The 22,528-nt window shown below is 33.8% G+C and overlaps 2 protein-coding genes across 2 annotated transcripts in view; one reads left to right on the top strand and one right to left on the bottom strand.

Annotated features, from left to right (window-relative positions):
* The first annotated feature begins 3,236 nt into the window (after positions 1 to 3,236).
* On the top strand, positions 3,237 to 9,475 carry LOC133177270 (myophilin-like). The gene is made up of 4 exons (XM_061312337.1): positions 3,237 to 3,360; positions 8,095 to 8,210; positions 8,385 to 8,589; positions 9,051 to 9,475. Exons 1-4 carry the CDS (start codon positions 3,349 to 3,351, stop codon positions 9,234 to 9,236), a joined length of 519 nt encoding a protein of 172 aa, XP_061168321.1. The 5' UTR covers positions 3,237 to 3,348; the 3' UTR covers positions 9,237 to 9,475.
* A 3,623-nt stretch (positions 9,476 to 13,098) lies between these two features.
* Positions 13,099 to 22,528, bottom strand: part of LOC133177276 (uncharacterized) — a 64,513-nt gene continuing 55,083 nt past the window's right edge. The window contains exons 29-37 of the mRNA XM_061312343.1: positions 21,061 to 21,158; positions 20,750 to 20,796; positions 20,457 to 20,521; positions 19,375 to 19,440; positions 18,983 to 19,048; positions 16,603 to 16,760; positions 15,447 to 15,506; positions 14,960 to 15,094; positions 13,099 to 14,805 (exon numbers count right to left, since the gene is read on the bottom strand). Coding sequence (XP_061168327.1) covers positions 14,604 to 14,805; positions 14,960 to 15,094; positions 15,447 to 15,506; positions 16,603 to 16,760; positions 18,983 to 19,048; positions 19,375 to 19,440; positions 20,457 to 20,521; positions 20,750 to 20,796; positions 21,061 to 21,158 — 897 coding nt within the window. The 3' untranslated portion in view covers positions 13,099 to 14,603. The remainder of the gene's footprint in view (positions 14,806 to 14,959; positions 15,095 to 15,446; positions 15,507 to 16,602; positions 16,761 to 18,982; positions 19,049 to 19,374; positions 19,441 to 20,456; positions 20,522 to 20,749; positions 20,797 to 21,060; positions 21,159 to 22,528) is intronic.

Raw genomic sequence — 22,528 nt, 5'->3', positions numbered from 1 at the left:
CAGTTTTTTGTGTATTATTGTACGATGTACATGTATGTATCAGAGTTTAGTTATCCCATAATACCATCAGAAAAAAAATAACATGATGTCTGAAATAGAATACAGCAAGGAAGAAGACCAAATTTTTGTGTAAGGGAACCTGCCCTTGAAAGCCTGCATGATTTCTATACATTTTGCCCAATTTAACAAGAATATACCAAGTTGTTTGAGGATTTGAGTGGATGTTTCTTGACGGCCATAAGTCCAATCGTTCGACTTTCATCCTTGAAAATTGGAAATGAAAGTTTAAGTCCAATAAAAGTCCTTTATTCAGTTTAGTGTTGAATTGATATTGCCTGAAAGTATCTTACTGCTATATATACATAGATAAACTTAATTCCATGTGTCGAAATTACATTATGTGGGACTTTATTAAATTACATGTATAAGACTTAGTTTAAACAGGAATGAGTCGGACCTTTATCCACCTGGCGCAGGAATGACCTTTGGCCACCTGGCACCTGCTGGTTAGGGGTAAAACCAACAAAATTAGTCTTCTCCTTTACTCCTTGATATTAAACAGCTGTTGGTAGGATCATAATAAGCATAATGATTGATCCTTTTACCAATATTGTGAAAGTTATGGTTCCTGGACTCAGACTCCAAAGTAGGCTAAGTTGATCATGCATTGAAATTTATTAACGAGGTTGGATCCTGATATTTAAAGTCTTAAACTTTTTTTGTCAAGTATATTTTTAGTTTCTACACACATAGCTTAATTAAAAATAAGAACAAAAAATGGGGGTCAATATGCTTCTTTTGGCGCTACAGCACATTCAATATGACCTTTTTGCACTGACATTTTGTGTCTTAATCAAAAATCACTTCTTCGACGTTTTTCCTCCAATGTTTTTATCCAAATAAACCATGGGACAAATTAAACTATTATCTATTTTAAAAAAGACACATTAAAATTGTGACTAAGAAAAAGTTTTAAATTTCTTCGCATAATCAATTATTTGACCTTTCTGCACTCACAAAATGTGATTTTTCTGGTATTAAAAATTTAACAAGCAAGAAAATTATTTTAAAGTCTTAAACTTTTGCTGAATTTAAGCAGTTTGATAGAAGTTATCTTATATATTCAGAAAAGAAAATCGAAAGTGGGGGTCTATGATGTAAATTTTTAGATATTACTAAAAAGGTGTCAATTTTATGTTAAAATTGGCTCAATTTTTTACTGGACTTTCAGAATACATTTACTATATTTGTCACAATATGACGAAAGAATTCATAAGAAATAATTTAATAGATATTTCAGAACCAGCGTAAAACATTTCACTGCAAAAAATAGCTCTGTGTGCAACCAGCATGGAAAAACAGGAATCTAAACTTAACAGTACTGCATATATTTTAAAAGGGAAAAACTGATCATTTTCTTCTAAAAAAAACCTTCCGCCACAGAATATAGTTCCTGGCTTAGTCCTACTTGAAAGGAATTTAATCGCGGTTTTTTCATTGGATATAGTTTAATTTGCATTGTAGAATCCAGATTTAATGTTAGAACTTAAAAATGATACAGAACTTTAGAAATAAAGGTCCAGACCAAAATCTGCTCAAAAGCGCAGGATCGAACGTCCTTAAACTGTACAGTGTATCTTATTTTCTTTACTGCGGAGCTTCTAGCAGACTAGCGTCATGAATATAATAATGAGTACCTACTAGTGTTGTCAAATCGGACGATTTTTAGTGACCCGCGGTTACTCGTTTACTTTTCCGATCGAGTAACCGGTTACTCGAATAGATTTTCTTTAGACTTAAAACATTTTTGTTCACGACTTATATATACTTCAGAAGTAACTATAATATACATTGCAAGTAACGTCGTTACACTTTGTATATTTATTTCATCATTTGTAAACCGGTACATGTATATACAAAACACAAATGCACTGCATATGAATTTTATTTATAATTACAAACACACATCTAAATAAATTCGTTCTCGAATACCCGTAATAAATGGTTGTTTTGCGGGATGTCCTTTTCATAACTAGTTTCAGAGTTAAATTCAGTTTAAAGTGGTTAAGCATATTTGTTGTCATATCCATGTATGTTAATTCCATTTCACATATTTTACACCCCACGGTCGTAATTTCAGTCATTTTTTAAAAATATTTCCGTGTTTTTGATTCATGTGGCGGCATCTTCTTTAATCTTGTATCCATTGAGTTCCATTTTTATTGAAAAAGCAGATGTCAATGATTTCAAAAAGCCTGGACTTTAATTTATCGTGGGGAATGGTTGTATATAAAGTTGAAAAGTCGTAAGCTTTTATGTTGTTGATTTTGGTAAAATTTTGTGATCTCAAATTTTCCAAAGTTCCTTGGAATTTTTAAGTATCCACATCTGATTTACACCACTTCTCGAATATATTGCTGTACAGTACTCCTGAAGTTTCTCCTTCACTACTGTTAATATTTTAGTGAGGAGTAAAGATATAGACTTAATTGGTAGAACATTTAATGGAACCCGCTATGTATCTTTGTTTGCAAGGATTTTTATGAAGTCTCGAATCCAATATATAGATGCTTATTCTATTCTTTCTAAATTCTCAGAGAAATTGTTATATAAATGACAAAATTTTGGAAATTAACAAAGCTTGACCGTAAAAATATACAAAAAGTAGCCCTTGTATGCCAACCCCCCTCCCCCCCCCCCCAAATCAATAAAGGAGATTCTGATGGTTTAGGCTTATCAAAGACTCACAAAGTATGCTATGAGACAATCACGCCAGCAGACACAACTACTCTTGCGATACTGTGCGTAATTTTGTAAAAAGGATCACATTAAGATTATAACGTCATTAACTTAATTTATACACCCTCTACTCCCCCACAATGCTACAAAAGTCACATATGTATAGCGCGTAGGGATCGACAAAATATTTCTAGCAATGCACGGGTGAATATTGGAGATTACCAGCTCAGCGTGCACGGTAATGATGTTTTTCGGAGATACAAGAAGATAAGTGTAAAAGCTGATCGTACGTGCCCGAATGTTTCATCACAGTATTTGGGGAGGGGTAGGATATATGACGTCACAGTCTTCCAATGAAAATTTCTTTTTATGAATAAATACATTAGCAGCAACCATTGTCATTAAATATATTTATCAGAAAAATACATCAACAGCTGCCAAATAAAGTGATTGGGTGTTTTAGAATAGTTAGGGTTCTTCTTTTCCTAGATTCTTTTCACCAGATTCTTTTCACCCTCGAGCTGACTTAGACCCGTCCTCGTCAATAACTTCTCCAAGAAATATTGGTTCTTCAGACGTAATTTGTTACTTTTGAGGATATCCAACAAAATGCCTGCAAAGGTGAGTAGTTTTCATTTCATTGACAAAAAAGTTTTTAAGCAAGTTTTGTATCATTGTCAACACATTCTGTGTGGAAAAACTTAGCCGCCAATTACAAAATCGGAAATAATTTCAAAAAAGTAAAAATCTGAGATCATTTGAAAGAGCAGGCTACGAGAACATGTGAGACATGTGTATATACATATATGTTTCTATAAATAAAATCGATTTCTTTTTAACAGTTTAAAGTGTACTTCAAAGTTTCTCTTACTAGTTCATTGTTGTCTTATAATGAGTTATGTATGAACTTCGCAAACTTATGTTACGAAGCAGGCAAAAAATATGTTTTTCACTATGAAATCACATAGATTACAATTTGGTGGTGGAAAAGAAAAAAAAAAGCATAAGCTAATTAATTGATCTATGGTGAAAAAAAATATTTATTTGGTTAAGAAATTTAGATTGTAATGTTGAAATCGCGTCATTTTCTTTTCACGCGCAAAAATCTCAAAAAGCCAAGTTTGCTTTATGGAGCTGTGTATTGTTTTCTTTTACAATGATGATAATATTGGTATAACGAAGATATCAAGTATTTAACTGAAGCATAGAATAATTTAACACTACAATGTTACTGGTCGTACATATATCTATCATACTTTCCTTGTACTCTTAGAGGGGTGAAAGAATGGAGTCACTATAAGACAAACATCAGTAGTTGACTTTGACTTCGTGTTTTTTTTTTAGCTGCTTTGGCATTCATTTCTGATGTAAACACGATCATTCCGCGCCAAACACCGTGTATACGTCATAAAAATTGTTTCCTTGCGTGCTTTTTTTCTGGAATTGTTTTTTTTTCTGGTTTATTTCAGTTTTCAAAGGCATTAAAATTTCATTGAGGCAAGATATGAGAAAACATATAATGAAGATTTCTTTCAGGTTAAGCAGTAATTACTATTCAGTTATCTTGGCATTTTCATTGCTCTTAATTTGTTTAAGCATTCCAAAGAGCAAAGAAGACTGTATTAATTAAACACACATGTGGTTTCTACATTCAACATTAACTTGAAATAATCTTTTCAGCCGTTTTACAAATTAAATTTAACCTGCCAAATGCATGCTCGATCACTTGGCTGCTAGTGAATTCCTGAATTGAGAGGCTATTTTTAAAGTATAGCAAAGAGTCTGGCAACCGTCAAAAGGTACAAAATTTAAAAAAAAGGGAGATATTTTGGGATGCATGTGGGAGATGAAAACTGAGCCTTAAAGCAGAAGGGCAAAGATATCACCTGTAAAGCATTCATTTTCTGCTCATTTGGCACGACTAGAAAAGAGGAAAGTCGCGCTTGAAAAGAATTCTTGATTTTCTTTCTTTCAACGGAAGAAGAAATTTCATGACGTCGATAGAGAATTGGTTACATGTTAAATCAATGTGTCAATCTGCTGCTTCCTCTGTTTGTATTCTAAATCTAGCCAGTCGTATTCGATATACATGTACATTGTTCGTTTGAATGAACACGAGTAAATAAATCAACCAAGGTTTTAATAATTTCTCTGGTCGTTGCCTGGTATCCATCTTGCCCTAACACTGACATGTTGAAGTTTGCATGAGCTGTGAAGGACATTTGAACACAAAAATAGTGAGCACATTATGACTTTTAATTCAACTGGAGTAAAGCCTTATCTATACCGCAGGACACGCGATAATCTCAGATACGGGGGAAAGCTTGCAGTGAATGTCACCTCAGATTTGGCGTGTCTGTGTTGAGGTGATAAGCGCGTGCTGAATGAGATATAGTGCAAATGTTTTCATGCCGTGTTCGGTTGATAATTTGTGATTAGAAAAACAGGTGTCTTTAAATGCAAGGATCATGCAGATTTAGACTGAAGGGAAAATATTTCCCTTATGTTGGCTTACAAAGCTTTGAATTGAAAAAAGCTGAAGAGAATTTTATTGCTAGTCGTGAAAAAATTCATAAAGTACGAGCTTGGTTTGAAATGTTGTAGTAATATGACTGATTACACAAATTAACGGTTCCATATCAAACACAATCAGTGGCATATATTAAAAATAAACAACCCCTGGTGATAGGCACAGACATCCAAACCTCTCGCGCACCTCAGTATAAACAGGTCGGTGTTTGTTGAATGATACTCACCATAAGCCGGTCACGTTTGTTTCTATGTTTCCAGTGAGAAGATGTGGGGTTAATTACTTTTTGTTAGAATATATATCCCTGTTAGCGTTATTGAGATATGTCAAAAAATTGAGCTTTCCTAGAGCCTTAAGCCTTTGAGTTTGCGAGTAGATTTTTTTGTTAAGGGTCATAACCAGACTATTTTTGTAAAAAGGGGGAATATATGTGTCTGATTTCTAGAAAATTTGCTGAAACAGTTGACCCTAAATTAACAAGTTGGAAAAAGAATGACTAGCTTTGTTATCAAGATGTTTTGTAATTATATTATTATTATCATAATACCGGTATAGCAGATATGAAAAGCCCGGACAATGCACCGTACGCCCCGGCGATCGAACTCAGGGAAGGCAATCTGTGTCATGTTGATAATTGAAGATAGAATTAAATAGTTATTAATTTTCATTGAATCAAAAAATATTTCTGAAGATTATTTTTAGACGATTTATAAATAAATGGGCTTTAGAAAGAAATATTGTTTTATAAAGGCGTCATTATGTCTGTAAAGCATTAAATTTTCCAAACTCTCTCCCTAAAAACAGATAGAACCTACTGATAACGCATGCGCAGAACAATGAACAACGTGAAGCTGTGCACCACATTGCATACGTTCCCCACTACCTTAATCTGTGTACCGCAGGGTCTTTAACTTTCCAATCTTGCCTTAGACAAGCAAACAGTATCTGACTAATCTGCTTAAATATTAAAATTTCTTAAACACAAAACATGCAAAATACGAAGACTAATTAGGGTCATGTCCTTGTGTGGCCGGTCTAACTGAATGGGAATTCCACAGTGGATTACACCATGTGAAGGACATTGAAAAAGCACGTTGATTTGAAGTAACTTTGAAGAAATTGTTATGCTACTTCTATGGGATTTAAGGATCCCCATTTTTTTTAAATTTTCCTCACATACTCAACGATCTTATTGTAATCGGTACTTCAGTCATCGAGCAACACTTGGACATGCACTTTCCCTTCTGAAAAGAGTCTGAATAAAAAGGAACCTTGTATACCATATTTTGTTAAAAAATCTCCTTCTATGTAGATTTGATAACTTCAATTAAAATAGTCATAATCGTACGGACCGTACATTGTATTTTACTATACATGTATCATAGATCCGCGCCTGTCCTTATACCTTTGGTCATCCACACATAGTTTGCATGGTGCCAGTAATATCCCAAATATATTTGGTATCTTTTATCTGATAGATCTTGTCAAAACAATGCATATGCCAAGACTCAGCTGGAAAAATATTTTGAGAGGGCACATTATCGGGGGGCACTGCCCGTTCACAGAGAGGAAAATATTATATGTTACTTAGGGGGGTCAGTGGCCATAGGATTACGTGAAGAAAAATCCTTCCGCTAATGGGTGAATGACTACAATGCTGAAAATCCTTCCGCTAATTGGGTGAATGACAACAATGCTGTTGTAACTCTGTCGACATGTATATTACAGTCAATATGTCTAAGGAGATCAAAGCGAGATCGAGCATATATTTATAGATTTATATGCATTTCACTTCAAAAAATGAAATTAACCATTTTAAAAATCATGCAAGAGGCTAATATTTGCAAACATCTTAACATCTATACATGTACGTTGAAAAATGTACTCATGACCTTTTATACTTTATATACAGAACTCATAAAATTGATTTGGGGTGATCTAAAAATCATGATATGGAGTATTTGAAGTGCATTTTGAAGTGTTCGATGTTTACTTAATGGGACGCTTGTAGCTGGTTTGTGAGTGAGAGGCAATTAAACGTTTAAATGGTATAGCACCTCCCTCCAAAACAATCAAAAAAGTTGAAAGATCTTGCAGATAACTTCACATTCAAAAACTCTAATCCATGTGTTATTTTTCCTCATCTAAAAATAAAAGCAACCAGTAGAGATTACTTGAGATCAAACAAAAAAAATCGTTATAATGTTGTGTAGAGAAATTGTGATGAGCAAGCGTTATTATATCAAGTGCTGGATCAGCGCAGTGATTTTATAGTTTTACACCCATCAGTAAAGTAATACAAGAAAAAGATTTTTTTTTAAACCATCAATATAGGGCCTAAAGACACGAATCAAGGCTACTTCAAGTGTAGTAAAAACCTGGACCACACTTCTACATAAATTTTGAGATTTAAAATACACCTACCTGCAAAAGTCAACAAAAGAACAAGTTTTTGAGGAGAGGAACCTATCCCTTGTTTAATATTGAACACCAGACTGTTCGACTTTTTTTCTTCATTAAACCAATTTCATCACACGTTTTCCAGAAAATGGGGTAGGGGGGATCTCCAATAATGATTCACACCCAACTGAATACATGAATATTTATATCAGAATTCCAATTTCCCTAGGTTTATGTTAAGAAGAATTTTTTTGTATGATCTCAAATTTATGATAAGCGTGGAGACCCTGTCCATAATTAATAACCTCTGTTATAGCAAATTACATGTACATGTAAATGACCCTCATACAATGAACAGTATAGTCAAACTAACACTTTCAGTCCATGAAATCAATGTTCTTAATAAATTTCTTGCTTATTTCCAGAGAGATAAGGAGTTAGAAGCTCAAGCCTTAGACTGGGTTGAGGCCAATTTAGGGGAACCGGTCGACAGGAAAACCCCATATGAGGATGTTCTGAGAGACGGAATTATCTTATGCAAGCAAGTCAATTACACGTGAAATTTGAGTTACATGTATTAAGTTGACAAGAGTTATCTCGCCTAATGTACATGAAGGCACATCTCTCTCTCTCTCTTTCTCTCTCTCTCTCCCTCTCTCTCTCTCTCTGGATAATCATCTTTTGACATGCTAATGATTTATCCCTTTTTTGAAAGGTTGATGAACAAACTTATGCCTGGATGCATAAAGAAGATCGACACGAAAGGGGGTGGTTTTGCCCTCATGCAGAACATTGAACGTTTTCAGGAAGCAGCCAAAAAATACGGCGTGCCAGTTAACGAGGTCTTTCAAACCGTAGACCTGTGGGAGAGGAAAAACATTCCCCAGGTTACCCTCTGTATCCACGCCCTGGGACGTGTGGTACGTACCAGTAGCAGAGAAAACCACACAAAAATAGAAAAAAAAGTAAAATGATGAATTGAAGTTTTGAACATTCCATGGTATTTCTTCACAAGAAAAACTTTTAACTTCAACTCAGATTATTTTTTAATTTAAACTTTATTTTATGCTGCGCATTTTGGATAATTGGTAGACTGTTAGTGCATTGACAAATATTCAAGTCAATATTGAATTTTTACTTTATTTTTGGATAACTGCTTGACTGTAGTGAACTTACCGCATTTCAGTCAATTATTTTTAAGAAGGCTATTTTTACTGTTTTCACATATAAAGTAATATTGAACAGCTATAGCTTTACCACGTTAAGTATATACAGTTCGGCACATTCAATAAAGGGTTTTAATTAAAAGGGATCCTTTATTTATAAGCCAACCAGAAAAATCGACAATTTTTAGAAAGAGATGTATTTCTTTAACTTTCAGGCGCAGACGCGACCGGACTACAAGGGGCCTGTGCTGGGTCCAAAGATGGCAGAAAAACAGACTCGGGAGTTCTCGGAAGATCAACTCAGGGAAGGAAGAAATGTAATTTCTTTACAATACGGAAGTAACAAGGGCGCAAGTCAGGCGGGACTTAACATGGGCAAGCAGAGGATGATCAATGATTGATGCGCATCCCCAAATTTCCAAAGTGAAAAAAAAAACTATGTGAAATGATGTTGACATTTTTTTTTTAAATTTCTTAAACTTTTTTGTTTCATTAGTTAAGTTATTTATTCTTTACATATCAGATTTTTTTTTCATTTATGTGTCTAGACAATTTATAAACTGCCTTGTGTCGTATGTATGCATAGAGAATATATAATTATATGGAATATTTGAAGTGAATTAAACACTATCAAATGATGTCTTAAATCTCATCTTTAACTGATTTCTAATGCAGTATTAATTATGTCAAAGAAACTAGACTTTCTTGGGTACATTGCAGAAATTTTAATAACTTTTAATAACTAATTTTGGCGAAAGAGAGAGAACTCCAATTCATTATTTTCAATTTATGCCACCATCGCTTCAGACCAAAAAAATTGGTTAAGGGGAAAAAAAATTTAAAATGTTCACAGACGGCTTTACAGTTTGGCAGTCTTATACGAAGAAGATAAAGATGCCTCCTAGGCGCGTCTGTTCCTTCCTTCTTTTATAACCTTATTTTGAAGAAAATCTTTTCAAACCATATAAAATATTTAATATAGGCCTATATGTTACTTTTGACAAGCAAGAACATTAACATTGTATCCAGGGTGCGAATCCAGAATTTTTTTCCGGGGGGGGGGGGGGGGGGTAGAAGTTAAAAATCAAAACAAGTATGCCCTCTCCAAGTCTTCTACACATATTTCAGTGACTATTCCAATACAAGTTACGACAACTTCAAAAGTCGTCTTTACACACTGGAAACTATCGTTCCGCATAAACGAGAGTCTTTTAAAAAGAATTCAAGTTTACTGATCATTTACACTTGTATTGACGTGTTGTTTATTTGTTGATACTGTCAAGTAATTAATTAAACTAATGGATAGCCAATGTAAGTACCAATAACAAACACATTGGATTTTTATATCCTACTTATGTACGTAAAGAATAAGGATGTATACAAATAATTTATTTCAGTTCTGAAAAAAGCGTACACGTAACAATAGGTCTCAATTTTTTTTATGTGAATAGGAACTATCTATGACAGAGGGAACTTTTTCGTAGTTTAATATATGTAAAAATGTTGAAATATAGGTTAACTTTGCATATACATGATATTTTAATTCGTTTAAAAGGACCAAAAAAACTTAGAACTCACTAGAAAGGGGGTGCCCTTTTCTCCTTCCTGCAATGCCCGCTAGAGAGTTTTAAAACTTTCTTGTTTTTAAAGCTAGAGATACCCTTATATTATATAAATTAATAAGTTGTCCCTTTACATATATGTCATAACCTCAGATCAACATGAATTAACTCATACTGCACATGCACTATATTCCAACGATATTTAAGATATACAAAAATGAGATGAAAAGATAAATGTACTCATTATTCAAAAAGAAATATACACAGAAGATTTTAACTTACTGGTATCTAAATTAAATTCATTTTCTCAATCGTCAGATATTGTCGTTGCGTCTGTCGTCAGTGGTATCGTTTTCATTATCATCATAACGATCATCGCTATTCTGATATACAACAGAAAGAAAAAGGTAAGAAAAGGGGGGGGGGTTGACACTGTTGTTTAACCTCTAGAGTAAGAAAAGGGGGGGGGGAGAGAGAGAGAGGATTGACACTGTTGTTTAACCTCTAGAGTAAGAAAAAGGGGGGAGGAGAGAGAGGATTGACATTGTTGTTTAACCTCTAGAGTAAGAAAAGGGGGGGGGGAGAGAGGATTGACACTGTTGTTTAACCTCCAGAGTAAGAAAGGGGGGGGGGGGGGAGAGAGGATTGACACTGTTGTTTAACCTCTAGAGTATATTTCATAGAGACGTAAATTTTCCACATTTTGAGGTGGTATATAGTGCCTTTTCTGACATAACGTTGCATATTTTGTTTGGCGAAATAAAATGTCAGAAAGGAGTTTAGGCAAAACAAAATCACGCAACATTAGTAGTATATGAATTAAATAAATATTAGGTTTATAGTATTTTATTCTTTCCTTAGAGAAGTCCGTCACTTTCTGTACTGTGAAACAGCTAGGCATTGGGTCTTCTTAATGTTAGAAATTTTCAATCGTTGTTCGAATTTTTGTAGAAGATACACAACAAGGAAACTGTACTCAGTATTTCCGAAAGAGACACGAAACACACTTCAAACACAGACAATAATGATTCACAACTTTCTAAGGTTGACCGGAAACTACAGAGTTCCGGAAGCAGCTCAAGTGATGATAACTCCAGTGAATCGACGAATACTTCTGATGACGAGATTGATGTCATTGTTACTTCCGGTGCACCATTCAATCACCAAGAAAATAAGACAATCTTAAACTTCGAAAAACAAATCTGTTCCTCTGAAAGTACCACAAAATCTAGTACAGGCTATGCAACTGATGCATCAGCCAAAGTTGTGGGCGGTGTTTGGTACAAGAAGGAGACCGAATTCGAAATTGACAAGAAAATAACTACACATGAAGACATCCAAAAGAACCAATCTCAGAAAAAGCAGGTGACATTACAGGATCAAAACGTACAGACCTCAAATAAAAAATTTAAAACCGATTTTGATCTCTTGCACAAAAACTCAACAAATGACAAAAACGGAGAAAAGGGTGTCAAATTGAAGAAGAAATCCGAAAGTCAGAAACCAAACAACATCAGTAAAAGATATCAAGTGCCGTCGTCAGTGGGAGCTCTAAAATCCACAAAACCTTCAAGAAAATCTATCATCACTGAAAGGAGTATTGATAACAAGTCAGAAGAATGCCGAACAAAATTCAGGAAATGCAAGTGTGAATTCCTAAAACTAATCGTTAACCAGCCGCGTAAAAGACGGAGAATTTCCAAGCAAAGACTTTTGTTAGAGCAGGACATTAAAATGATAATGGAGGACCCTTTCTTACGTAAAAACCTATCGATTTGTGTATCAGATTATCGGATCATCATACCTAGATTAAGATTTCCCCATCTACGTACTCCCCGAAAGAAAGGGAAGCGGGTAAATAGAGAAACTAGGTCTGTTCGAAACGATTCCAAGCTACTTCATAAATGAATTTTAAAAATTGATTTTTTTTTTCAAATGCTCACAACTGATAAATACAATGCTTAATTTGTATGGCATCAAATTTTAAAATAAATCGGTGTTAAAAGAATGAATCATATTTATCATTTTATAAAAAAAAAAAAAAACACCCACAAAATTATTTAAAATTTGACGTTTTTCACTCATTAGTGAGCTGCTCATCTTTGCTAGTCACTTACAACATCAGAATCCAAATACATGTATAAGTTCGGTAAAAGCTGGACATATTTACCAAATTTTAACCAAAAATTTAAATGAATCACTCCAAAACCTTGAATTCACTAGTCTCCCAATTCCGTCAAGGTGACCTATAAAAGCTGTACTACATGTATAACCTTGTACTTTGTAAGTTATACTTGACCCTGTGACAATGACTCATTTACATATCTCTTGTAGATCTAAGTCATTACAACGTTAACCCTCCTTCGTTGCAATTTTCAGATGAAATAACATCTACATCACAAAATACGACCATGCACTTAAAGGACCTAGGTCAGGAATGCACATGTAAATACATAATTGCAGTAAATACACAACGGTACTTGTGACCTTGAGCAAATCAACAGGGCCATTGCATGATTTAATTTCATACCTACTTCAAATACCTGTGAATTTAAAGTCAAACTGGATAATCACTCAATTAACATATGCACGAGAAAATTAGTCCTGTTTATTAACCTATCGTTTTTTTACCTATTCATGAAGTACCATGACATCAAATTCACAAAAAAAATCCTTCTACGTTGACAAATAACTGAGGTGATTGATTTTAATTTTATTTTATTCAACAAGTTGTTAAATGGATAAATTATGATCACAGCCAAAACTGAAATTCAATAAACAACAGATACTGCACTGATCCATTTACGCAATCATCAATTACTTAAAACCTTGTAACACTTAAAACAATGCCAGCAATGTTAAATTACCATACACAAATTTTATAATGTGCAAATTTACGCTTTCTTAAAGTTCTTTGAATGTAATGCCACTTTTCTAAAAAATAATGCACACCTTAAAATGACACACTTGTACATATGTAATTATCATTCCTATATATGCCTGGTTATTGATCAAATTACATGTACATTTTTTCAATTTTCAACAACATAGGAACAAGCTGTTTGAGGAAGTTAATGAAGAATTTTATGGAATATAATAAATGCAGAAGGTTCAATAACCAGGTATTCTAATTCCATTATTAATCAGTAGTATGCATGTATTCATATCTTTAAAGAATAGAATACAGCTACTTCAACCATTCCTATAGGCACCCCTAGCTACAAATACACGTACAATGCAAATGTATATGTGAACAGTTCGTGACATATATCTGTTTTTATTCACACACAGTCCTTAAAAACTATTGGAGAAATGTATTTCTTTGTAGTCTAAGAAAAGAACAAAAATGTCTGAAATATGTACCTGCATAATTTTTTTTGGAAACCCTAAGAATCGAGATGGTATTTTTTTTTTTTATCTGCCCTATAAATAACCAGTAGGTGGGTAGCTTAATGTAGCAATTGTATGTATTATCTCCCTTGATCAAGTCAGCTCTCTGTCTTGTCTAATTCAGATGTAAAACACTTACTTTTTCTAAAAATACAAAAGTTCATGTACACATAGATAATTGATATTAAGAAGCATACTCTTTGGCACATTTCATTATCAAATAAAATATTCTACACCTTCAATACATACATGTATGTGTTCAATCAACATAAAAATATCAATAAATTTGACTACAGTGTACATATCATTGGTGGATTTCTATATATTTAAGAAGACAAAAAATGAACAGATGGAATGGGGCCACCTGTCTGGGACTCTTAATTTCTCATATAGTGTACACAACATTTTGTACACATCAAATAATTGAAAAATTAATTAAAAAAATAAAACAAAAATTCACGAGAATTTCATTAAAAGATCTCAATTTAAAACATCTGTTCATTTAGTAATTGGAACAAGAAGCAACTTATGCATCTTAAGGCAAGAAATGTGACAAATCATGGGACCACATGTATATTTTAAAACAATTGCCATCAATATAATTTTGATTAGTTAAATTTGATATCCGGTTTACAAATAGATATCTGTAAAATTAGCTTATAACTATATTAAAAAAAAAGAAAAATAAAATTCAATGTAATGGTTGTATACTCAAACCTTACTTAAATGGGAAATTAAACATCATTATATTGCTTGTAATAAAAATGCACTAAAAGATGGCTTGCTGCTATTGCTGTTACTATAAATAGCACTAGGTCAGACAGGTGGGGGGTTGACATGGTGGTACTCTGGGTACACCTGGACCGCTGCGTACCCCACGGGGAAGAAGGACATGATGACACTGACTGCGGCGAGAAACAGGAAGAAGATGACGGTGGCCAGTCGGAGCTTCTTACTGGCTGTCTCCCACTCAGGTACATGTTCCCAGAACTTGGTCATGATGGTGTCTCGCAAGCTTCTGTACAACACAAAATGTAGAATATTAAATTGGAAACATTTCACTTTTGGAGTACTGATTGAAAATACATGCATCTGTTAGACTTCTAAAAACCAAAACATAAAATTCAGAATGATCAACAACAGATTATTTCCCAGAATGCCTTGGTACTGACACTTCCTCTGTATCCTCTTCCTCCGTCTCTTCACACTTGTCCCGGAGTTCCTCCAGTGAGTCCGTGATGGAGTTCTGCTGATCTCGTAACTGTTTCAACTGTCCTGTAATCTGAGCCTTGTAGCCTTGCTCAAACCTAACACAGAAAACATGCATCATATATAATATCTATGATTACTGTAAACCACGAAATGTTTGCATTTGTGAATGAGTAAAGTTTTTTAAAAATTTATTATCAGTCAACAATACATGTACAATTTTTGAAAGGAGGTACAGTTCTACAGGATATGCATGCATTAGTGAATTCCTAAACTTCCAATAAAATAACCCCTTCCCAAAAGCTTTGTTACATGGAAAAAATGCAGAATTTCACCCCCATAAAAAATATCTGAGTTTACAATATACACATAATGAGAAATGATGTATATGGTATTATGAAAATCGTCACATGATGATTGACTGATTCTTGATCAATCAGAGTTACTTACCCTTTCTGAAATGCTTCCTCCTCCACTGAATGTTGCTTGGAGCCGGATCCTGAGGACTTGCTGCAGAATAAGATTTTTTTCCATGAAAGAGATCATATATATATTTATAATATATTATATTGCAAGTATTAATATGGAGAATTTCATCAAACATCTGACTAAACTTTATACATAAAATATGTATGGTATTTGAAGCACTTCGAAAACTGTTGAGTATAGGCTTGAGCATCACAATTTTGAATCTTTACATGAAAATACATCCAGTTTTTCACAAAGTTGAATAAAATGAAAAAATAAATTTCCATCAATAAAATGTCTTGTGTGGAAAATTATATCTTTTAAGAAATTGCACATTCAAATGTGTGTCATATCATGTAATGAACAAAAGCAATATTTCAGAGAATTGGGGTCCTATGTTTTAGAGGATTTATTGATTAGGGTGTAGCGATCTATGGCATAATGTAACTGTCTTGTCTGTCCATCATGCTAAAAGAGCAGTGCATGTACATTATATTTAAGTAATATGTTCTTGTGCAAAAGTAACTGCCAAGATTAAAGTTTTTGAAAGTCAAACTTTGGGGTCAAGGTCATAAGGTCAAAAATGATAGTACTGTCAACTGAAAAAATACTGGCATGAAATCGACCTCTTCTGGTGCAAAAACTACCAATAAGTTTAAGATTTTGAAAATTAGGTCAAACTTCAGGGAAAAGTCATATTATAGGAAATGCTCATGTAAAAGTATGAAAGCCCGGTCTTTTCAGGTGCAACAGTTCTGACCAAGGTTAATTTTTTAAAGAAAAATTTTGCAAGGTCACAAGGTCAAAAATCGTACAATGTTCTGAAAGGTCCTTTCCTATATAATGCACATAACATGTAAAAGATAGAAGTCCCATCGTTTCTCATTCAAAACTTTGGGCCAAAGTTATGTTTTTGTGGCAAACAGAAAAAATAAGATTTATTACAGTCCTTGCACTTTTGCCAAAGCGGAAGACAAAAAACATGACTTAATGTACATCTATATCTAATAAATACTTTAATAGAGAATTGATAAAATATTGTTTTTTCACAATAATGACAAATAATCTCTGGCTTATCTTTATACTTAATCTTGAATTCTCTACAATAAGTCAAATTAATGTAGTTTACTGTATATACCTCTCAGACTGGGTACTGTCCTGGGACAGTCTGAGGTTCTGTCCTAACAGTGACGTGGTGCTGGTCTGTTTACTCATGGAGGCCCTCCTAAAGGCTGAGGTGGTGGAGTTCTTCAGGGCTGCTACTGATGCTAGCTGCTGAAACTTGGATCGGGCATCCTAAAACAGGGTACATACACTGTACATGTTCAAAATCCATACAATAGTTTCTTTTTTTTTCTCTTTGAAATTGACATTGTACATATTTGGAGATTTGTGATAAAACAGAGCAGATTTTCTTCTTTTTCTTTTTTAAGAAAGAAGACATTTTAATTAAATTAGCCTATTCATCCAATTTCTATGCATATTTATTGCGAAAAACAAAATAAAAGAGTAATAGATGTAAACAAAAGCAAGGGCCATATATTTTTTAATACAATCATGCACATGCCTGGAAATCACTAAAAAGTCTACACTAAAAAAATTCTTACCCTTATTCAAATTACTTTAAGAATTCATCTGACCGAAGATTTTTTTTTTCATACTTCAAAAAAAAATTTTTTTTTTTGAATACTCTATTCAAATTTTACTCACTACAGAAAGAAACATCTATGGTGCATTCTACTAAAATCATTGCTGAGATCAAAGAAATGCCGCAGGCATTATTCTCCAATAAATCAAAAGATTTTCAGATCAGAGAAACTTATCAAACTTGTACAGGTGAATGAATATACAGGTGACTCTCGATCTCTCGAAGTTCAAGGGACCGTAAGAAAAGTTCGAGAGATCGGGGGGTTCGAGAGATAGAAAGTGAATAAAATCCGGAATTTTCAGTTCCGATCATCATTGTTCTACTATTATACATACCGGAAGTATATGTTGATAATGTCATTACACGTTTTCTTTCATATTTTTACAGGTAATTCACTTGATTTCAAAAACAATGATCGTATTTTGAATAAATAAAATGATTATTTTAAGTTTCAATATCTATTAGTTCTCATTTCATGATTACTTGAAACCTGAATAGCAAGTGTCTAATTGGCTCTCCCCCCCCCCCCCCCCCCCCCCCCCCGGTGTGATTGGTCCTTCACAAGATTGTTCGTAATCGGTATTCAGTTCTTGAGATAGGATTTCTTGTGCAATGTTTGCCAAACTGGGATTGTGTAGACTCTAATAATATTAAAGTTCATAATCTATGGAAAAATTACTGACACGTCCCTAAATCATTTCCTCAAAATTATCGTCCCGTCCAGTCAAATAAGTTGTGAAGCAATTTGTTTATAATTTAACAGTTAACCAATTAATTATATCAACACTCGGACGATTCACAGGTGTAGTGTCATCTATGTAAACACCCAATTAACACGTCCATCCCAGCCCAAGGCGTTTACTGTTATCCAGGTAAGTCCAAGGTGCATTAATTTTACGCTTGATTGACATGTATACATGCACAATCAAAACTTCGAGAGATAGAGAGTAAAAAACAATGAAATGTGTGTAACGGGACCCAGATCTTGGTTCGAGAGATAGAGAACTTCGAGAGATGGGGAGTTCGAGAGATCGGGAGTAAATTTGCTTAGTTATATAGAGGAAAAAAACGGGACCGGAGGTTCACTTCGAGAGATCGAGAACTTCGAGAGATCGGAGTTCGAGCCATCGAGAGTCACCTGTATAACTTTAGAATGTAATATTTATTCAGACCATATTGATTTCTCTTCAGGCCCCATGGCCAAAAAATTTAGACGAGTTCCCCTTTGCTCTCATTCTCATTTTCCATTATGCATTCCTTTGGTAAAAAGGAGACCGAGTCAAAAGTGAGCTCATCTAAGTTTAAGGCCTCCGAGTCTGCAGTCGAAATGTTGTGTATTGCTTGAAACCGCTTATAAATGTCTCAGCTTTCAGGGTTGTCCCTAAGACCCGTGGGCCAGGAAATGTCCCCGCCTGTAAAGGCGTTATCCCCCCGTTACCTGGCATTCCCCTTCAACCCCCTGTTAAGGAAGGAACCCAAGACCCCCTTCTACTTCTATAATTGTCCCCTGCTATTTCAATTCTTAGGAACTTTTATATTTCAAAACAATATTTTCAACCTTAGACGTTACCCTGCAACATCCAAGAAAATGTGAATTTTATTTCTTAATTATTGTAATATTATTAATAATTATTCATACTGTGATAGATTCACATTTTAACATCTGTATTCCTTGGACAAATCATTTTACTCGTTATGGGTCAGAAGAGGGCAAATCAAGATATTTATAATTGTGGTCCATAATTTTTTAAAAGCAAAATAATAATGGAAATTTTAAATATTAAGATTTTTATCACATTGAAATATATAGCTTTTACAGTAATTACAGTTCGTTAATTAGTGCAGTAGCATGTGGTTATCTTATTCTCACCTCATCTGTAATGGACAACTCCCTCCGTAAGGGTGGTGTTACATGCATGGACTCAGAAATGCAGTCCTAGGGTAAGAATGAAGGCATGCACGTTCCAGGCTACTACTTACATTCCAAAGATATTGATGCTAATTGTGTTATAGATTATTATAAAAAGTGCCATAGAAAATGATAATAAATCAAGTATTAAAGTGTATATTTATTATTATGTTGATATAATTTGTATGCTGGTAAAATATGTATGATAAATAATATATCATTATATAGCATTTACAATTAACATATTCCATGTACGATTATAGAAGGCTGCTAGTTTATAACAGTGAAGCTTACATTATGTAAAGGTTGCCTTTTTTAGGGAACTCACACACAGGGTTCAAAAGGTCACTTACCATGGAGACAGAGTGGGGAAGCCCACTTCGATTCAAGGTAGCATCACTAACTCGGCGACGAGCCCCCTGTTTAATTTCATATAAAATTGTTACGTGCATGAGGTCCTACATTAAGAAATACATTATCAAAACTACTGTTATTTCCTTTAATTTGAAGTAAATAAGAATTGCGTTCTTTATCTTCAATATTTTTTAACTTCTTAGCATAATAATTTCTTTTAAGTCATTCTCTTTCTTTAACCATCAACAGTTTTGGTGTCAGGAGTGCCCTAGTATCATGTACATGTATAGAAAAAAACTTATCATCTTGAAATGTTAGAATTTTTCCTTTTCTAAAGTATTTAGTCTACATTTCACAAAAAGTATATTAATGATTTCTAACCCAGTGTGTAGGTAATACCCACAGAATGTAATGTCACGCTACCATATTTTCCCACTACTCTTCCTTGAGAAGGGACAAGGTTTCTCATTGAAAAATCATATCCACATACCCTTTCTTCCAAAATTTGGCATGAATTTGGAAAATGGATGCTTAAAAAAAGCACTTTTTGCTTAGCTCAGCTTGAGAGTATACAAAATCAGAGCCATCTCAGAGAGAAGAGCCAGATTAAAATCATGTCCACAAAACAGAAAATTAAAGAACTATAAACTATGAATTGAAGTATAACGCTATCGAAACTAACTGCAAAACTTTCCATGCAAGATTAACACTAAACATCAGAAACCAAAAGTTGCAGAATATCAAAACTTTAATGACAACTAATATTTACTGTACAGAAGAAGCCTTGCATAAAAAGCATGTATAGTTGATCTAAATGCTCGTGGGCCACAAAGGTATGCTATATAATAACACAAAAGAACATGCAAAATCTTCCTTTAATTTCAACAAATATTGTGATCTTGATTTGACTTTATTCTTAAGCACTGTGATGATTGTAAACTGTTAATTAAATAACAAAATTTATTCTTTAACCAAGCAGCACTGATGAATAAACCTTTATTAAACATACTGATACTATATTGGCATATGACATCACTTTTTCTCTGAGAGAGTAAATATTATAGAATTCTAGTTAATTTACTTTTGGTAGAAAGGCATTGCTCTGGCACACAGAGGCGGATCTTCTCGAAAGTCCTGTAAAATCTCCTGGAAAGAACAATCAACAAAACATATATTAAGTTTCAATCATTTACATGAGTTCACCTATACTCATTTCTTAATTTCTCTCTAGCATCATTGATATCAATTTCACACACGTTATCCCCTTATCAATTAAGCAATATGACTTATATGAGGACATGTTTTAATATGATAAAAGTTGTTTGAGATGTATGCATTGAATAACCAGCAGATAAAATGATAAGATATCCATACCTATATCTGAGCTACCACCAAAGGGTCTGTTGTCCTGAATTAATTTTCTACAGCAGAAAATACACAATCTTAATCACCAACACAATATTAATCAGAGATTCTGAAATAAAGCACACAATATCATGATCGTGAAAACATACTTGAAATATATTTTTTCCTAATTTTATCAAACAGCTATATCATTATCATGAAAACACAACTGCAAATATATTTTGACTTAACTTTAACTGAACAGCTATATTTCACAGTAAAGTTAATTTACTGGTATTACATAATTGCCTTGTTTAAGTTATCTGATTGATTCCCCTTACCTGGCCTCCTCCAGTTCGGCCGTCTGTCTCTCGTGTGACAATCTCAAGTTATCGACGTGAGTCAACATGATCTCTATTGCCTTACTCATTCTCTTCTCCTGTAAAAAAACCATCAATTTATCAAGACATTCATACTTTGTGCAAATACTGCAGAAGCACTTTTTTCTACCTGGTATTAGTTTATGCTATGCATGGAGTCAATGGAGTCACAAATTTTCTGCGGAAATTTGTCCCGGCATACTTAAGTACATTTAAGGCATAAAGAGGCAATCTAAGAAATCCATACCTGTAATTTTCTACCTGTGGATTGAACAGTAATTGTGATTCTGTTAAATTATGACGCCATGGAAAAAAGTAAATTTGCAGTATGTTGTAATCTTCAAATACTTTAAAGCTGGATTAATGTTACAATATTAAACATAAGACTGACAGGGAAAGTGCTGGAAGAGCAATGTTATTTACTTGATACATGTGTTACCCACCAACAAACCAGTTCATAACATCATGTTTGTCTCCACTATACATGTAAGCTCAAACTGAGGTAAAGCAAACCTAGATAAGACACTTTTATTCTCTCTTTTTAACAGTAAAAAATTCTTTCAAATTATCCTGTAACAAATTTTTTTTTTGTTCATGAGAAAGATTGTGCTATGATTTAAATGATGCAAACAGCAAAGAGTAACTCATCCTCCCTCCTGTCTCTTTTGATTAAACTTATATGAACTAATTATTTATTTTACATAATGCTTTTTTATACTTGAATGAATCTACAAAATGACATCAGAGATAACAATGAAATATATGAAGATAACGAACAGTATTCAGGCTCAAAAGTCCATCAAACAATACAAAATAGGAGCAGAGCAAACACGGACCTCCAAACATCAGAGGTGGGATCAGGTGACATGGAGGAGTGAGCATCCCCTGCCGACCGGTCACACCTGCCGTGTGCTCCTTATCATGATCGGGAAATAATGGCAAAATCCGTCGACAATTCAGTGTGTAAATACTGGCATTCACATTTGCTATTCATGCAATCCTATTCATGTTGCAATGAATAAAATGTCTTTAAAACAAAAATTAACTGGAAGGTCAAGAAAATATATTGCATTCTGAATAAATAATCTAGATTATTGCAAAATGTCCTGCACAGAATAATTAACTGTGAATCTGATGACACAACTGAAGTGATCTTGAAGCAGAGTTATCTCCCTCTGACAACATTTAACAATTACATCATCTTCATCTCTCAAATTCAGTTTTCAATTTTAAATTAAACATTTCATTTATTCTTTAAATTAACAAATACAATATGAAATGGAAATAAATGTCCAAATATGCAGCAGGTACATATTCTTTGATGTACCTGCAATACTGTGAGTATACTTGAGCACTGGCCAGCACAAACTCACTAAAACTCACCTGACAAATATTACAATACACTTCACGAGATCTTCTGACACTGTCT

The sequence above is a fragment of the Saccostrea echinata genome, unplaced genomic scaffold (genome assembly GCF_033153115.1).
Source record: "Saccostrea echinata isolate AGI-Se365-2 ecotype Australia unplaced genomic scaffold, CSIRO_AGI_Sech_v1 ptg000113l, whole genome shotgun sequence".
NCBI lineage: Eukaryota > Metazoa > Mollusca > Bivalvia > Ostreida > Ostreidae > Saccostrea > Saccostrea echinata.
This window is presented reverse-complemented; position numbering and strand designations above follow the sequence as displayed.